At 37.6% G+C, this 19911-nt stretch overlaps 1 protein-coding gene across 3 annotated transcripts in view; it reads right to left on the reverse strand.

Annotated features, from left to right (window-relative positions):
* The window catches only part of STAG1 (STAG1 cohesin complex component), a 178125-nt gene that overhangs the window by 92988 nt on the left and 65226 nt on the right, over positions 1 to 19911 (reverse strand). For all 3 annotated transcript variants that reach the window (XM_061354474.1, XM_061354475.1, XM_061354476.1), the window contains one exon: positions 11728 to 11824. In XM_061354474.1, coding sequence (XP_061210458.1) covers positions 11728 to 11824 — 97 coding nt within the window. The remainder of the gene's footprint in view (positions 1 to 11727; positions 11825 to 19911) is intronic.

Consider the following 19911-nt stretch of genomic DNA (forward strand, 5'->3'; position numbering starts at 1 on the left):
ATGCATTTCTCAAAGCAGTGCAATGTCTTTCACTGTCTCCTAGCAGAATGAACTGCTAGCTTTGCTCAGCACAGGCAGGCACAGAGGAACACTACAAGGGGGTGAGGAGTGCAGATGCTCACCACTCCCAAGAGCACTGTGTTGCCCAGTCTCCTTCAAAGCACTAGGAAACGTTAACCACTTAGTAAGATCAACTCTGTGTGTATTTCCCTAAGAGAAAGGGGATATCCATCTATGCATATTAAATCTAAATCTAAGCCCTGCAGTTTATCTCTAACATGTCTCAGGTCTTCACAGCTCAATATTAAACCTGGTCCATAGTATTGCTCTTGGTTTTATAACTTACCGTAAGTGGAGCACAGGCAGTGCAAGTAAGCTCAACTATTATCACTGTATGCTACAATAAATACACCTTATAATCAAAACAGTAACAATACTAATATGCATTACATTATACTATACTGTATTACTACTACTTTAGTACACAGTTAAGACCAATTAACTTACTTTGAATATCTTAAAGCTCTTCCTTCCTTCCTTCCCCAAAACTATTTTTTTCTAAAATGTATTAAACACCTCTGTAATCACTGAGTTAAGCTACAAAGCTACCATTCAAGCACAAAATCACTGTAAACACTAAATCCAACTTTAATTTTATATCCCAATTAAGGAGGTAAAAGAAATAATTATGGCATTATATACATAAAATGCAAAGTAGCACTACAAAGTAATCACTGGGCAATGTATCAGACAACCAAAACAATAAAATAATATACCAAATTACATTGATAATATTTACAGACTGTAAATACTGTCTTCCTCAAGACCAAACAGCTTGTACCCAGCAATTATAACTCTACTCTGATAATACTTTGTGAACTGCTGAACCCGGGCCACTGCCCCTTATCAGTAAACTGTTTATATCAAGGCCTCATTTGAATGCAGATACCTCAGAAACTTAGGGCAGAAGTCACAGCTGAGTTAGCAAGTAAAGAACCATGGCATATAAGATCAGGTCATATGTATACTATGAATGAAGAGTCACTCTTTGATCTTAATTGATGCAATTTTTAATACAAAGTAATATGGTGAAAAGAGAGTTATGAGAAGTCTCTATAAAATTCCATGTGGGACAGAGAAGATGTATTTTGAATTATTTGTTATGTCTGGAAAATAAAATTCCAGGGAAGTAGCCAGTGAAGTATCGCAGCTAAATAACATGATCTTTCCACACAGCACAGAAGCATTATCCAACTGTCACAGGCTACCATAGAAACAAGGAAAAGGTTAAAAAAATTAGATATCAAACAAATTTAAGAGTGAGAACATCCTTCACTGCTATTAGACAAAATGGTTTGCAAGTGCTTATAATGGGCCTTGGCTGGTATCCTTCCTGTTTGACACATTCTTCTGTAAGCAGCTACAAGTGAACCAAACAGACAGGACATACAGAGTGGTTAAAAAGAGCTCAAGTATCCTCTCCCACCATCACCACAACAAAAAAAAGTACTTGTTTGACAAAAGTAGAAGTAACCGCAAGTACATGTCATAAATTAAACTCTAACCCATGGGTTTAGTTCTAAAATACATCCAATGCCAAAACATCGTATAATGTAAGGGAAAATAAGCTGTATTCTGCATACAACACCAGTAAGTCAAATTTCTGCATCAGCTACAAATCTTCTCCATCTTGATGCTAGCCCTAGAACACTGGAGTTCCAGCAAAAATTTAAATTTCATTAAAAAAATAAAATTATAATTACAATAATAACAGATTATGAAAACAAACAGCAAAGCAACTCACTCAAGTTTTCTGCATCATATTGTTAAGTTTAAACCTGTTGTAACACAGATAAAGAATTTAAGACTGTTTGAATCTCTTATGACTCCCCTGTAACCAGGACTTAAAATTCCAGTCTGTTATTGAAATATCTACAAGTGGCACCATGAATTGATTGGCATGTTTTCTTCTGTGTATTACATCTTCTGGAAGTAAATTCAGTGAAGACTGGTTGAAAATACTTACAGTTCAACAGCTGCTTTGAAAATTACAAATGAAAGTGTTGCTGATCCATGAACTCCATCTTCCCATAATTCACAGCAAAAAGCTACTCACCGGTCACTTACCCAACTCAGCACGAAAACAAACTTAGAACTTTCCTCTGAACCTGGAAAGAATGTGGTTTGCCAACAGTCTACCAATGGTGCCATATCAGGGTGAAATTAGAATTTCTACTGAGGCATAACAGTTGAATTTTTCTTCTTTCTTTAAAAGCAGATGTGTTAGCACACATGAGTCCCTGTTTTAAACTGGTGGATGAAAACCTGAATATGAGCCGTCTGTGTGTGGTTCAGGCCAGAAGCCAACCGTGTCCAAGCAGGATGACCAGCAGGTCAAGGGAGGGGACTCCCTCTATACTCCACTCTGGTGAGACCTCCCCTGCAGTCCCGCATCCAGCTCTGGGGGCAACAACACAAGAGGGATGTGGAGCTGTTGGAGAGAGTCCAGAGGAGGCCACAGAGATGCTGCAAGGGCTGGAGCAGCTCTGGAGACAGGCTGAGAGAGCTGGGCTGGTTCAGCCTGGAGAAGAGAAGGCTCTGGTGAGAACACAGAGCAGCTCCACTGCCTAAAGGGGCTACAAGAAATCTGCAGAGGGGCTTTGGACAAAAGCTTGTAGGGACAGGACGAGGGGGGAATGGCTTTAAATTGAAAGAGGGAAGATTGAGATTAGACATTAGGAAGAAGCTCTTCCCTGTGAGGGTGCTGAGGCACTGGCACAGGTTGCCCAGAGAAGCTGTGGCTGCCCCATCTCTGGCAGTGCTCAAGGCCAGGTTGGACAGGGATTGGAGCAACCTGCTCTAATGGAAGGTGGCAGGGGGTTGGAACTGGATGAGCTTTAAGGTCCCATCCAACCCAAACCATTCCAAGATTCTACGGTCAATAGGAAATGTATTCTTGTCATAGCAAATTAGATCTGAAGTAAAACTTATTTTTGAGCGTTAATAATTGATAATTTTGGGAAGTGGTAATCTCTAGAGTCTAAGAAAATGGTTATTTAAAATAATATTATTGACTCTATGTAGTTAAATATATCTACAATAAATTTTCATTCCCAAAAGCTGCTAAAAATATTTCTAGGCCCTTTTTCCATTATCACAGTTGCCTAGTCGCAAGATCTTACAAGCTATTAATAATTTCCATAATGATGAATAGTAGAGTTTGTAGTAAATCTGACAAGCTACATTAAAGGTATTTCAACAGATGATATTATGACTTTGTAGAAACTTACTTCCACAACAGATGGTTCTTATTAAACTCCGCAGAAAAAAAGGCCTTATAATCAAAGGTGTTTTAACCTCGTAACTTCTGAGTTCATCCCTTTATGAAATCATGCGGTTTCAAACTGAAATACACAGGACCTAATGCCACAGGTGTAGAGCACAAACACCAGTTGTTCTGAACTGAAGCTTAAACTTAGGGTGCTAACTGAAAGAAATGCAAACACTCTCTACTGCTCAGCGGCTGACAGCTATCCAAAAACCTGGTTCAGCTCTGCTAGGGATTATGAGTTCCTTATTTAAACAAGGGTACAGAGGCTGCTGGCAAGGGAGCTCCTCATTGTTCCCGCAAGATCTGGTAATAGTTTTTCACAACTCCCTTTTCCACCCTTCAAGGTTCACAAAAACATTCCATGCAAGTACAAACGACAACAATGTGGAAGTCAATGCCATTTTACACTAGGCTTCCCTGTAATGGGTTTGACCCTAGCACTGGCAGAAACTGCCATAACTTCCGGTTAAAAGGGGGTGAAAAATTATAAGGCTCAACTGGTCATGGTTGAGGCTAAAGATGACTGAGGCAACATGATCAGATTAATATAAAGAAGGAATTAAGTAGGTAGCAGTGGAATGTGAGCAGGATTGTATCTGTTTAAGAGCCCACTTCTTCCTTTTCCAAATTCAGATGAACCTTCTTTGAAACCCAGGCTACTATTCCTCTATATTCAGCTACTTTTGAGTGCTTGAACATTCAGAGAACTCTGAATTTATTGCAACCACTTTCTTTGTGCCAGAGAATAAGGCTTTTCCATTAGGATGTGGACTGTTTTAATCATCCCAGTCTTTTTCTCTTCAAAAGTAATTACTGCAGTGTGTATTAGCATTGCACTTCATGAAATAAATCCATGGATTCCTTAATGAAAAAGAGAGAGAATCATGATTACAGTGTTTGATGAGAGAAAGATCATTCATGGAATTTAATTCCTACCCTCGGCCTGGAAAAGCCTGACTCAACCTTCAGCAGAATTTGAATCTTTGAAAAGACTGGAGACCATAAAGACCCTTCTTATTTGTAATCCAGCAAGCAAGTGCTAAGATCTAGTGATATTTGGTTCCTTTTCATAATTTGTTCCTTTCCTCACAGAAACTATCAGCAATGGCATCTAAAAAAGAAAAATAATCCAGCAATGCATCTAATACTTAGGTAGAGACAAACTCATACACAGGCATAATTTGCTCATAAGTCTTAGAAAATATTGGAAAAAAATCCAACTGATGTTTTCTCTTAGCTGCTTAGTTCAGAGGTGTCCCTCCTTTAACAAATCAGTATTATACAGAAAACAAACTAAGCCTAAATAAAGAGGAAATTACACAGATCTGGCTAGTAAGACAACAACTATTCTGAATCATTAATACAAAGAGGTAATTATTGCTCTTCTCTTAGGAAGATGCAGCATTAAAGCATCAGCAATCTGAGAGAGATTATCTCTAACTTTGCAGTCATCTGAGTCCTACCACTTTCCAGATCAATATGTATGTAATTCAGTGAATACAGTGGAAAGCAAGTAGTAACATTTGAAAGCCTTACACAATTTATCTCCAGTGAGCAGTGCCAAAAATAATTTTACAAGCTATGAATTTTCTTATGAGTACACAGGAGTAGAACGTAGACTTTGTTCCATGCTTACAAGGAGTGTTTTCATTTTCAGCAGAGATTTGAACATATTATACAGAGCTGGCAGTGCAGAACTTGCCCTTAAACTGTCACTTCAGAAGTAATCTTTCTTCACATTATATATTTGCTCTAAAATATTCCATTATCACAAGTTCTGTCAATTAATTCAATAATTTTCTTTAAAATTATTTGCAAGTTTATGTTAGTTCATATGAACAAATTCGTTAATAGCTGATTTTAGGCCAGCTTAATTTTGTCCTGCTGTCATATCTGAAACATGAATACTTCAATATATTCAGGTAGCAAGTAATACAGAAAAATGTTTGGTTTAAATTACTGTCCCTCCTGTTACCAATTCATAAGGTGCAATCTTGGACTGAAGTCAGACCTTGACACAGCAGGTATTTCATTCACATTTTGAAACCACAGAGCAGTATGCACTTCATTCCTGTCTCCTGTACTGAAAGGTCAGCAAATTCCTGTGTTTTCCCCTCCCCACACTAGTTTCTGGAAGTAGCAGGATGCACCTTTTGGGAAAAAGATGTCATTAATTCACAAGTTGCTATAAAATGTGATGCACTCCTTCAAATGAAAAACAACAAACCAAGCAGTAAGGAAGACAGAGTATATGAGGTGAAAAGTACAGATACCATTCAGCAGCAAACAGGAAGAAATACTGGAAACATTTTTGGTTTAGAAAATGATACACACAACAAAACTAAAGCTTTACTTTCAAGAATGCCAACAAATGCCCATAATTTGTACTTAATAAAAAAACTGACTGTAATCGTATTAGTTGTCAAGTGTTTGATATGAACATTTTAACTTTACTTATCTTCATTGAAACAACTGAACTGATGAAACATTTGATGCATGTCTTGGTGATGTAATTTATCTTCCACCCAAGCCAGTTAATAATTTGCATGTTACCTTCAGTTTGAGTATTATGAGCTTTCACTTCAAGATAAACACACTACAGAAATGGCCCCAAGGCTCAGAAACAAGAAGTAGAAAATTAGGATCTGGTTTATCTACACCACACATGAAATTAACTAATTTCCATCTTTCGGTCTTACCTTTCCAGGTTTTGAGTGTGGTTAACAGCATGTTTTAAACTGTATCATGTAGTTATGGGGGGTTGTATTTATTTCTGTATACTATGCATATAAAATATTTTATAAATCCTTGACATTACTATGACTTAAACAATGTACAAGCATCAATTTCTTTAATGCGCATTAGTGCTTCACTTTACAACTTCTTCCTTATATTCACACAATGAAAAGGGATTTTGTTGGAGAAATTGTGACAAAGTATACTTTATATCCTTAATAAAAATACAGGCTCCAGTGCAATGAATAGCATTATTTTCTAATTTGTTCAAAATACTAAACATTTATGGTATCAACCTCTTAATAGTGACTGACTGAAGAGATAAAGCTTTTTAACAGATGCCAAAGCCAGCAACATTTCTCACGCAATTTGCAGATCCTTGTGAAAAAGCCATTAGGAGAAAATTATGTTTATCAAGCAGCTCTCTTTCCATGCTCAATAACATCCATCTGTATAGAGCAATATTATTCCATCAACCACAAAATTGTGTACAAATAAATGATAAAAGAGACAGGTTTCCTAAACCATTATTCTACTTACAATGTTATACCCCCTATTAAAATATTATTAATCAGAGTAAATAACACTATTTCCTGGCTAATCTGCTTTTTGAAATCCTGTCCAAAGGCAAAAGAAGCAGCTGCTTGTTTTTTTCTTTTTCCAGACCATCCAACGGCCACTTTACAGTGCTTTTGCTTAGTTTTAGCTTTCAATATCCTTTGGCAAAACAGAAATCTATTAGTTTGCTCTTAATTAAGAGCACAGAGCATTAATAGAAATGAGTATCAATGCGCATCCTGTATTTGAGCAAGCTAACTTCTAACTCCTCCACTTGTTGACTCAGTTTGTACCATTCAATCACAGAATTTTCCAGAGGATCTTACTAGAATAAGTGACAACAACCAGAGATTCAAGGCTCAAGCTGGAAGAAGAATGGGGATCCCCAAGCGTCTGATTCACAAGGAAAAATTACCATAAAGATGTCCTGCTTTAATTACACAGATTCTCAACCTAAAAAACCCAACCCTTAACACCACCAGCAATCAACATTGACAGGTGCCAGTTTGAATATTTGTTCATTAATATTTGATTCTGCAAGAGACTCTAAAAGAGCAGATTTTGAGAAGAAAAATAAGATGAGAAGATGAGAAAAGAAAATATAAAGAATATTCACGTGTTTCTGCACCAACTACTCCTAAAAAAAACTTCAGTGCTAAATTACAAAACTATTTAAACGGAGAGCCCCTTACAAATCAGAGGAGGCTACAACACTGCTAAGAATTTAACTGTAAGAGATGTTCACCTGTTTTGTTCTGTCAGCTGTCTGATAGAGGTAAGGTTAGCAGAATAAGCAGTGATTAAATCACTTGTGAAAGTCTGATGAAGAACTGACAGGTTTCTGGCTTACCTATCAGTTATAAATGAGAGGGAAGGAGAGGGGTAGGAGAGAAAGAATGGGAATAATTTCACTATATATTTTAAAGCAGTCAAGTAGCTCTCCTCTTCAGCTACACGAGAGACCTTTTTCCCCTGCAAAAGAAAGCTTCTTCTCTTACATGGGCTAAAGAGGCTGTTTCAAGCACTAATTGCTTCTGGTCAGGGAAAAAAAAATATATTTATTCACAAGAATGGCTCTCCTCTTTTAAAATGCAGAAAGGTCAGAGTGCTTGTGGGATTTGCTGTTTGTTTTATATCAATAACAGAAGGCAAAAGCAGACAGCAATGCAGATACCCAAGCCAGCTCTAAATCCACAGAGCTCCAGAAATGGAAACAGCCTGGTTGTCATAGCAGCAGAGCATGATACCTGAGCTAATTACTCAGTCTGAGAGGCAGAGCTAATTAGCCCAGATGCAGCATCATCCTGACACAGTTATAATGCTTCTGGGACCTGGGCATGCATATTGCTGATTAGACATTTCAGCTTGCTTGCAACTAGCTCAGGGATCTCCACACATCATGCTGTGCTTTACACAAGTTTCATAAAAGAAAAGGAAGAAGAGGAAAAAAGCAAAATTACATTCCTAGAATGGAAAAGAGCTGGCAACCCCGCCCCCCAAAACTCTGAACAATGATCTGCAGCTCTTCTGCAAGAGAGAAGGATTCTTGTATCCACAATGCTACAGACCAAATGACAGCATGCAAAACAGAAATCTCAGTAGTATGGATATACTTCCACTCCCAGCCAATTGAAAGCTGTTTGAAATATCAGTTTATCATTATGACACCCTAAAATCAAAAAGTTCCTGTAATCTAAAAATAAAAACGCCTAAACTAAGTTCCTGACAGAGAAGTACGAAGGTAAACACAACATCACCTGCTTCACAGACTTTCAATCCTGTGGATAATAAATACCTACTAACAACAGAGCTGTTTTTTCTAAGGACTGGAAACAGCACTTATTTGCTGTTTTTCCAGGAAAAAAAGTATTCGAATACTAACTTTTCCATCTTTCTTAGGTACTGTCTGATACAAGATCCTCCCTGTACAAGGGTAGGAAACAAAAAGTGAATAGGTGACTTTATCAGTCCCTGTTAACCATGTTTCCTACCACAGAAATACCATGTAACATCATGGAGAAGACTACACAGACAAGCTGTGAAAGGCAGGGAGTTTTGTTGGTATTCTTGAAGAAAGGAACAGCAAGACAAAAAATGTTTAAACTATTTTCACTTCTTTGTAATCAAAATCAGCAAAGGCAATAAGTATACATATTGAGCAGGAAAACTAGAGGAGAGATGGCACAAATAGTGATTTTAAGTCTCATGCAACTCTGATTATTGAATTTAAATGCTTTGGGTAGTTCAATACAATAAGCTTCTAATTTATACCAAATGGGCCTTTAAAACCCCAGAAAGATTACTGAAGTCATACTAAAACCACGTTTTAATGGACATTATTGTATGAATTGGAACACATTATATAGAAAGCAACTGATTTAAACAGACACTTCAAAAGAGCTGACAAAAGACAGACATGCTTGAATATTTGGTTTACATTTATTCAATATAAGTTGCAGAGGTCTCTTAAGTTCACCTGAAAAATTAATTCATTTTACAATTTTTTAGTATTAATAATTTACATACCATGCCTGGTCATTCATATTTACAAGAAATCGCTTCTCATTTCAGGAACATCTCTAAACAAAGCTGGAGGATGCTAAGAAGTTCGCTGAAGCATATGCACTGGCCAAGAGAATGGGATAAATATATAAAAATCAATGTTTCTCTGAACAGAAAGATATTTTTGTCAGGGTCAATACCATTGCTAAATAAAACAGTTCGGTGCCTAAATGATTTCAAATTCAAGTCAGAAAACAGACATACACTCTTTACCCACTTAAAACCTTCAAAAGAATGTCAAGTTACATGTATTTTATACATATTTAGCTATCAAATAATCTTAAGAACTGTTAAAATGGTAGATTTATAAACCTAGCATCACTTGCCAGGTTTCCTGAGGAACCTTCTCCCAAGTGAGTTGTCCTCCTCCCTTCCAGTTAATGATCAGAGTTAGATGTATTACTAGTAAGCATTTAGATCCAACACTGGGAAAGAAGTCTGGACAATCTGAGATAATATTAGTGGAACCAACTGAAAAGAAGAAAATTAAGGACTATTAAGGAAGATAAAGCAGCCATTGAGCCAACAGATAAGGAGCTGTTACTTAGCAGAAATGGAAACAAGCAAGAACACCAGCAAAATCTTAAACAAGAAATTAAAATGCCATAATAGAGCATATAATCTTCCTATGAAAAAGAAAAGTGGTCTTCCTCACAAAATACAGAACATCCACAGATTTCCATATCTCAGTTCCATTAAGGAGAGCTCAAATACGTATTCTATCCTCAGTGCTATCAATAAAATTCACTCTCTTCTAATGAAGCCTTTACTTACTCTAGAAACAAAGCATGCTACCGGGAATTTGAAAAACCAGAACTGGTTTACATCTGTTACTGTCCACACAGCAAAATTTTAACACTAAAATAAATCGCTCCCAACACACTATAAACTTAGGGAAGAAGTAATTATTGATTCCTTTCTCCTGTCTTTGCTGCTTGGGACTAGAAGGCCACACTAGAGCAAGCACAGCAGAGAGATATCCCTGAGCGTCCAAGTCAGAGTACTGCAAATGGAGAGAAAGTCACCATTTAAAAGCAAAAGGAAAGTAAATGACATCAGCCACTCGAAGCGCTGCTGCTTCACAGCCAATAACAGAAAGCTTTTCTGGGAAGCAATTGCTTCAGCAGCATATGGCTGACAGTGGGCATTCAGCCTGCATCAGTCAGTAAGGGGAGGCTCAAAAAAAAAATGAATCTTCTGAGATTGTCAGAGTGCTGCTTTCTCTAACAGGGAGAAAGAAAGGAAGTAGAAATTAGAGAGCAGCAGGGGAATGAAGATACTGATGACATGCCTTCACCAAAAGCTTGCATCAACAAGAATAAAAACATATGGCCAAGAATCCCTTTGGTTTAATGCTACCCAAATTCTTCGAAGGCAGTTTGTGGGTTTGGGGCTTTTTTTTTTAGCATATACACCTTTAGGAGAATGTTAAAAAAGCAAACAGAATACAGCTACTTTTATGTGAACTGCCAGACAAGTCTGAAAAATATTTTAGGGAATCAGTGTGAACAGTACAGACACTGACACAGGCTGGTAATCTAAACCCTAAGCTTCACAGAATGCTTCCAGAGCTTCCACAAAGTAAGTTTGTTTCCCTAAGCTATGATAAAGGAGAGCTGAAGCTGCTGATAACTCATATTTCTTTTCTCTGATGTACCTGAGACTTCACTTTGTATTAAAAAAGAAGGGACTTCTACACAGATGGTCTGATACCTAAAGTTATATTTCTGTATCTGTTACAAAATGAAGAAAAAGAATTTCCAAATTGTGTGTAATTTTCAATTCTACTCAAGGCAAATTATAGGAAGCATAGGGAACAGTAACCAGGTTCTGGGAGTTAAAGAGAGAATAGAACTCTGCCCTTCTCTCTTTTCAAGGCTGAGTTAACTGAAAAAAGACAACACGTGTAAAATTCATTAGAAGGTACAGTGTGGCAACTGAATGACAGAAAGACTGACTGACTGCCACATGCCTGGTAATGGAGACTGCTTAAACAAGGTATAAAAGGAAGGCCACTTGCTGCTGACTGGATAAAGTAGTACAACAGAGAAAGAAACAAGATTGGTGCTTCATCCAGAAGAAAACTTTCTTGGTAATCAAAGTCAGCTGAAGTCTGACTCCTTCTTCAGTTTAAAAAAACCCATCATTCCTAGAAAGAAAGAAAAACAGCAAAGTTAAGGTATCGCTAACACCTACTAATTCTCATAGTAAAAAATTAGGGAAGAAACAGGAGGGGGAAGTAAAGATACACCTACCTTGATTAACAGGTCTTTTGTCTCCTTTTGCTGATGAGTAGTGTCTCTGTAAGGATTTGTACACTTTAGGATGATGACAGGGAAATGAGAAAAAGAAAGGGTAGGCCCTTGACAAACAAGCTTTAAATATAATTAATCTTGAACGTAGACAACATTTCTATATAAACCATGCATACAAGGAGTACCAATCCATATGTCTCCCACACCTTTACCAGCATTTGTACTAAGACACGTTTGTATGACTGTCAGATTTATTCCATACAACTTGTTTCCAACATTCTGTACCTCGACATCCTGAACACTGGATAAAGAAGTTGATTAAATCCAGAAGTGCTATGTCCCTGTCTTGTTTATATGATTCAATCCAGTCGTCCACCACAGACTGTCAAGAAAAAAAGAATACTTATCAGAGACTCTTAAAAAAGTGTTTTATTAAAGGCAAATGACTTACTCTTTTCAGAATATAATTTGGTAACTGAGCATTTATTCTGCATCATCACATATGCGTACAAATTCAGAAATCTATACACCTTCTCTCAGGGTGGAGACAGAACAAATATTGTTAGAGAACAGAACTACAGGTATCATTTGCTGGTACTATAATTGTATAAACAGAAGTTCAAACTGAAATTTTAATGATTCCTCAAAACTCTACTCATGGAATTTAACCAGTTTCAAAATCGTATTGAAAACAAACAGACAAACAAACAAACACGGTGATTCTGCTCAGAATGACCAACATTATTCCCAGAAAACCATTAGTAGAAACACTTACGGAATAAAACCTGATTTTATACTGCAGAGTGAACTTCTCAGTATTTATAAAGGCCAAAGCAGTGTTATCAGGTATTCAGAAACACCGTACATATTTCAGGAAGACAGAATGGAATAAGGAATATATGCAAAGTAAAAAAAAAAAGTAAGCAGAAGTTGGTCTTACAGGGCTTGGGAGTCAAAAAGCCATCTGAAGCACACTATATGAAGATGAGTCACAGTTTCAAACTATGCTAAGTAGCCAGGAGATACTTTTATAACCACTGATAGGCAGGAGTAGCACACAGTCATTCTCATGAGTAGTAAGAGGGAGGGGGTCAGAAAGCATACAGGTGTCAAAAACATTTATCGTTTGTCAATACTGGTCTCTGGGGACAGAGAAAATGCCTGAGCAGCTTAATGAGAAAGAACACTAAACAAATTTTGCCAATCAACATGAAAATGCAATCATAGCATCAGAAAGAGTTAATGGCAGATATATATCAGCTGAAAGGAATGCAAAGCCTATTGCTGCCTCCCATACATACACTTTAGACTTCAGAACCCCATCAGACCTGTGCAAACCCATGATTTTTAAAACTCCAGATGTAGGTAAAATGAGGCAATGATGACAAAGCAAACAAAATAACTATGGAAACACTTAAAAACTGCTCTAGGAAAGGCTTGTGTGAGGTCCATCTTCAGCCCACTTCATGCTTAAGGAAGACAAGTATGGCTTTTCTTCATATGACTACAATACAGTATTCCAAGTTCCTCAGTTGCATAAACACTGAAGGTAATAAATTGTGTATATTTAATGTAACCAAACACCATATTTTACTCATTTTACAAGGGGAAAAAAGTAATCTTTACTGTTCCATACATGCAGTAGCATTCATTAGGAGAAGCTTGACCATGCTATCAGAGCACATCTTGCAAATGGATTATTCCATTTTGGAAAGTCCAGGTGTACAATGAATTTGTGTAAACTTAATTTAAAAATTCCTCAACACACACACCCCACCACCATCTCCACGTAACCAGCTTCCAACCAGGCTGAGAAAGAATGAATAGGAAAGACAAAATCCAAACAATTCAGCCTCTTAGGAAAAAATGGCCTCTTTCTAAACCAGAAGATACAAGGATAGGATCTTGATCTTGAGAAGTCCCTCTGCAGTTTCTAGCTTATTCAAACACAATGTCCCCTGATAACCAGTGCAACTGCAGTACGTGTATGAGAAAAACGAAGCAAAAAAACAGTTGTGTATGTACTAGAGACATACACAACTCCATGAACTGAGAGCCAAAACACTTCATGTTCGGAACAGATCACTGCACTCTCTCTTAACCCAAGACAGAATGAGACTATCAGTGCTATCAGCATTACGTTACTCAACAACCAGCATGAATCACTGAACATCCAATTTGCCAGGGAACCCAAGTCCTCACAGGCTTTGCCTACCAATACACACACACATGCCCAGTAGGAGAAGGATTCTTATGAAGAGGTCCATCTGCTAATTAGAGGAAATTAAAAAGAAGGTTCTGGCTCTAATTAATCTTCATACAAGCTGAGGAAACACGAAGCAACAGCACAAGAACAGTTATCTAGAATGCTTCACTGTTATTTCATCATGAAATTAGACCTGCTGCTGCAAGACTCAATATTCTCAATCAATCAGCAGAACTCTCCACAGCACATAAATACAAGTGTACCCAAATACAAAAATTATTTACTAAACCAAATATTGACAAAGCTTAATGACCAGACTGCTGGTGTACTACCAACTTGGAAGATTTGTTTGAACAGCTACACCACCACAGATATCAGAACAACAGGCAATTGCCAGCAGCTATTTTTTTCACTGAAGAAAGTAACAGCTGTGCTGGATCAGACCACAGGTCACTTGCCCAACAGAGCTTATGCACACAAGAAAAAGCATAAGAATAGGGCAAGAATACACTGATACTTCCAAGTTACTTGCTCAGACCCTTACCGTATTTCTTCTCTCATGACTGTGTCTGTCTAAACCATACAGTTTTAGAACTATATCATCTTGCAGCAATGTGTCTCAGGGGTTAATTATTCACTGCAAAAAAAGAAAAACGGTTTTCTTTTAAACTTGCCAATTCCTAGATCTGTTCGATGTGAGCTAACAGAAGAACAGAAAAGAAACCTTAAGCCCTACTTGTACTTCCCATGGTTTCCACTTGGTCACCTTTTTTTCAGGTAGAATACCCTACTCTGTGCCATGTGGCTTGCACAGAAATACTTCCATACCTTTATCTCTGCTCACTCTTGTCAGAGATCTCTTAACAGTTTCTGAAGTCTGCTCTATTCTTCTTTGAGAAATCTCAGATGCTTTCCCTTACTGTTAATAACTAGTTTGCCAGCATCCATGCACTCTCCACATCTCTTTCACACAAAACATTCCCTGTAAAAGCAAGGCTGGCCTGAGAGACACTTTTCTACATTCAGTCTACCCCTGTTTCTTGCTATAACATACTGCCCCTTTAGCTGAACCACTGCAACTTTTACTGGCAGATGCTATAAATATCCCCAGTGAGCCCATCCGGACTTTATAAAAGGGGGGAGCAAATGGGAGGAATATTTTTCAATTTGTTTCTGCTTCTTTTAAACAATTATTTGATTTTTGCAGCATTACCTCAAAGCCACAGCACCACTGCAGCTCATCTCCTTCTGCTATTTTTGTCTCTTAACACAAAAAGAATTGCAAGAGATTGTGCTATGTCCTTGGGCACTAAGGGTCCATCCACTCTATCCTATCTAGTACACCACCTGTACTTTCAGCCCAGAACCATAATGCAATTCATGCAAAAATAAAGACAAGCAGATGACCTCAAGATTTGTGGACCAGTCTTGAAGCAATGCAGTCTTTAGGGGCAGCAGTAGATGAAGTCCCACAAATTGTTGTTTACTAATCCCAAAAGATGAGAAGGGTATTTTCAGGGTATCCAAAGCAAAGTAACACCCACAGATCTACAGCATTCAAGCCCTCATGCACACTTGGCATGCTGCTTGGTAAATCTTGTTAGAGATTACAGTTTAAGGCAACAGGAGATAATGAAGCCAGACTACATATGCTACAACAGTTGGAACTTAATCAAACTGCTGACTTTTGATGTAACAGAAAAGAGCTATAAAAACTGAAAATACTAGGATGAAAAAAAATAATCATCCACATCAAACCTAAAATAGAGACAAGTATCAACCAAGAGAAAACCAGCAGCAATCCAAATACCAGGAAAAAGGTCAAATAAGAGTGAAAAAGAAATCAAACAACAGGCAATAGTGTAGCAAATGGGGCAATGAGCAACCACTGCCAGAAAAGGAATTCTTTTGCGTAAAAAAATATAGAAAGCCCTATTAAAAACAAGGGTTTCTAACCTTTCACAGGCCACAGCACACCTTCCAGGATGATTTTATCTTGTTAGCAGCCTCCATCCAGTCACCCTGTCTTTAAGAGCTTCTCAGACACAAGCAAAGAGCAAACTCAGGGTAAACACATTTGGTCCTCCCCTTGCCCAAAGATATCTTGCCATGGCCACCCCCCATCATCTTTTCTTAAAGCAGAACTGATACTGCAGTGAAGGCACATGCTATGACAGCAGGAGGGAAGGACCATACAGCTCTTTGGAAAGGAGGTAGCTACGATCAGACTCCATCCATGAGAACGATTCATTCCTGCAAGAGTCTGGTTGTCCACTTCCGCAAAACACTTATGAAAGATTTTAGGAACAGACTGCATGAGTTGTTCTGGTGGTTCCCATCTGCTTCCAGCTGCTTTTACCTTCAGATGCAGTAGGGGAGCATGGATTTACCACGTGGGAATGTGCACTTGCATGCTGTGCATGAAAATACATGATAAATTCAGCATAACTGGGAAGCACAAGATGTGCAGTACATGTGCTGCAATACTCTGCCAAGATGCAATATATTTTTGTCAAATATATATTCACCAAATTCAGTGCACATGCCCAAGAAAAATGCTCCCTTGGCCACAAGGTTATGAAGCGCAACAAATGGGAAACTGCATTAAAAACTGTGTAGCTTCTCATCTTCATTACCAGATTGGAATGGGGCAAGAAGTACTGGAACTTAAGCAAGGTAAAAAATGATCTAGCTCAGTTACACAGGTGAAATCTCAGTATTACTCCAGTAACACCCACATGACCCTCTTTACTCCCTCCTGTCAGAAAACAATAAGACATATATATACACACACACATAAAACATATATATGTACATACATATATATGTATACACACACATAGATGCACCACATCTGTGGATCAGTCTGCATAATGGGTCCATAAAAGTACATGTTACAAAATGAGATTCTTAAGCACTGTTCTTTAGACCTGAAAATGCTTCTAATCTTAGGAGAACTGAGTGGAAAATCAAGGTCTGCAAATAGCAGATGATGCATGGTACAAATACACAGTCAGCAGAGAGATTTTCAAAAGCCCCTATCTGCTTTCAAGAGAATCTCACAGTAATTAATTCTCCAGTGGATCTGCTTTAAGAACTACCATGCAGCATAATATGAACATGCCAAACAGGCAACCCTACAGAAATGAGAAGCTGAAAGAAAGTCAAGCAAGTAGCAGAACAGATCCACAGTCCGAGTCAGCAACCTAAAATCAGTCAAGGAGACTTGCAGATATATTGACCTTCACATCTCAAAGTGTGCTAGAAGACAAATACGAAGAGAAACAGCAGCAGGGATTGCCGGTAAAGGCAGAAGTCTGATGGGATGAATGAAATAATGCAGGTATCATGTTACCTCCTGGAGGCTTTACAACTGCAAAATCATACCCTTCAGTGTGAGAACATTAGTACATTTAGGAGCACTAAGTGCTGGAGGAACCAGAGGGACTAACTGCAGATGATACCTTGCCAGCTTGTGTAAACTACCACAGTCCCACTAAATATTAATGAAAGTTGATTTCAAAACCAGCTATTTCACAATTAAATAAAGTAACAATCTGGCAGCAGTGCTACTACCACAAAGTGACAACAAATGACAGTATAGATGAAGTGCATGGTCAAGTGTAAAATCTGAGTCAACTATAAACCAAGGCAAAAAAAGTATAGAGAGCATTTAAATAAAATGCCATTTCATACAACTGATCATGGACATACTTCATTTACAGTGAACATGACAGAACAAAAGATGATTCTAGAATGGGTGAGTAGCGTGTTTACATTAAAGACAGGCAAAGAAAAAACACAAAATCAAAGCTTATGCTAATATCTTCTGACAAAAAAAAAAGTTATTCAAATGAAATTCAAAGCTTACTAAACCAAAAAAGGACTGCAAAGTGAAATTAAAGATCTCAATTACCTGTATAAAAAGCAGCCCAAAGACAAGATAGAAGTTAAAAAATATGGTTTAACAAACAGTGAGAAGAACTTAAGACTACAATAAAATAAAGAACACAGGGAAAGAAAGGCAAGCAGTGAAGTCTTATGCTGCTTTGCACAAAACTGGGGTCTTTTTGGGGAACCTGTGCAGGTTTTTTAAGAAACAATAAAAGTCATTTAAGGTCAAATTTTGTGAGGACTGAAGTAATTCCACACAGTTATTGGGGAGAAAGTAGTTCCTAACACACGAGAGTACTTGCAGTTCAAGCATGTGCATTAGACTTCGAGATGACTGTTTAGCTGCATTCCAAATTGCAGCCAGTAAGCCTAACATATACTCACAGAAAAACCTCTTATAAGTGAAAAAAATTGTAGATTGTGAAGTTGCAACTTACTATTTTTCCCCTAAAGATGGTCATTTTAGATTATGAGAGTTCATACTTTGGTAACACCTAGCAAGCATCTTCTGAAAAGCTCAAATGATTCTTTTAATGTAACAGTACCTGTTTCTTGGTTCTGTCATCAGAAGCAAAGATGGGAAAATCCACTTTAGGCAGTGTCTACCAATATAATTTCTTTTTCCTGAAGCACAGAGACTGAAGTAATACAATCCCAGATATATGTTTCTGTCCATAGAGATATCGGTGTTGGGATTTCATATAAATATGTATTTCCACGCAGGAAAATGGGCATTAAATATCATTACATAGGGAAATCAGTGTAACACATTTTATGGAACCATTTGGGAGGAAAGAAAAAAAAACAAACACTTCTGGAAGATAAAAATATTTAGTTCTCTTTTGAGAGTATTGGAATGGCACAGTTCAACTAGCATTACACTTACGTGCATAAAAAGCATTGGAATATTTCAAATAGGTTAAAATCATAGGAACTACTGGGGATGAGCGCTCTTAACACAGCAGATCCATACTGCTCAGAGCTGTATTTCCTCACCTGAGGCCCCAGAAATGACAGATGGATCATGCAACAGTCCCATACCCAGCAGGTTTTCTGCTACGGTACAGACTGTTCATAGGTGCCTCTCTCTTACAGTCAACAGGTTACACAGCCTTCATGGGGCTGGGTTTGTTTAAGCTGGGCCAATCATGTGCATTTCCAAGATGCTACAAAGCACCAAAACTACTCATACATTGAATGTGAGAACAAAAAAGAAATCCTTAGAGGAGTGTGGCAACAAAGTAAATTATTCCACTAAGAGAGACCCGTCGATTTAGTAAAAAACACAGTTCAAGTTCCTTTGCTAGCATAATCTGTAAAGGGTTCACAGATCACCCAGACACTTCAGGAAAGGGTAACATTCTAGAGAACAAAAGACTTCTCCAGCTTTAAGTATAATAAGCATTTGTGGGTACAAATGTTTTCACAGACTGCACTGCTGGCACATGTGTTCATTATGAAGAGCAAAATCATCCTACATCTTATTACATCACAAAGGAAAACGTGATGTAACGTGTCATGACTGTAGAATGACTCCTTTGGTAGTAAGGGACACCCTTCTAATTAATTACTGCTTCATCTGGTGGCTGAATTGTTCCTAGTATAACAAGTATGAAAATATGTACCTCATTTTCATTTTGTTTTTCTTTTAATTCAGTAGCATACAACCAAAAGCAAATAAATATTGGGCTGCAGAAGAAATCCAACTAGCAATATGAACATAAAATACCAGTTTAAATGTCAGTAATAGCTGCAGTTAGTTTATCCTGTAAACTTTAGGGAATGCATACTTAAACTCCTAAGGAGTTTCTCAGACAGTCTGGGGAAACCTAAAGTTATTACCCAGCCTTCAAGTTGGAGAATACAGAACTGTTAAAATACAACAAAGGACAATTAAATTAAAACATGTCTTTAACATAAAAACCAACAATAATACTTGAAATAAAATGTCTGTGTATTATTAAACTTCAAAAAAGCCCTCACTCCCAAAAATGGCAGCAGCAGATGCAGAGACACTATCCAGCAAAGAGGACTTCTAATAGGGACAAGAGACAAACTCAGGGAAGACAAAACCATTAATGCTACGAAGAACACAGACAACACATTCACCCTGCAACACAGCTGCAAACTGTCAGAGGTACAGAGAATTCCCAAAACACATCTTTGCTGACTTATTCTCTTTCTTAATTGCTATCGTCAGAGAATGGATATTGGAATTTTGATATGATACAGTTACAGCTGCTCTGATGTTTTAAGCTCAAGGATATATATATCTATATAAAAACATATATGTAATTCCTCCTACATAAGGTAGGTATGGTGATGGTTATAAAGTCATTCTAACAAAAAGTAAGTCGTAGCTACTCCCA

The sequence above is a fragment of the Neopsephotus bourkii genome, unplaced genomic scaffold (genome assembly GCF_033783945.1).
Source record: "Neopsephotus bourkii isolate Nb327-2 ecotype Australia unplaced genomic scaffold, CSIRO-AGI_Nbou_v1 NB_739, whole genome shotgun sequence".
NCBI classification, from domain to species: domain Eukaryota; kingdom Metazoa; phylum Chordata; class Aves; order Psittaciformes; family Psittacidae; genus Neopsephotus; species Neopsephotus bourkii.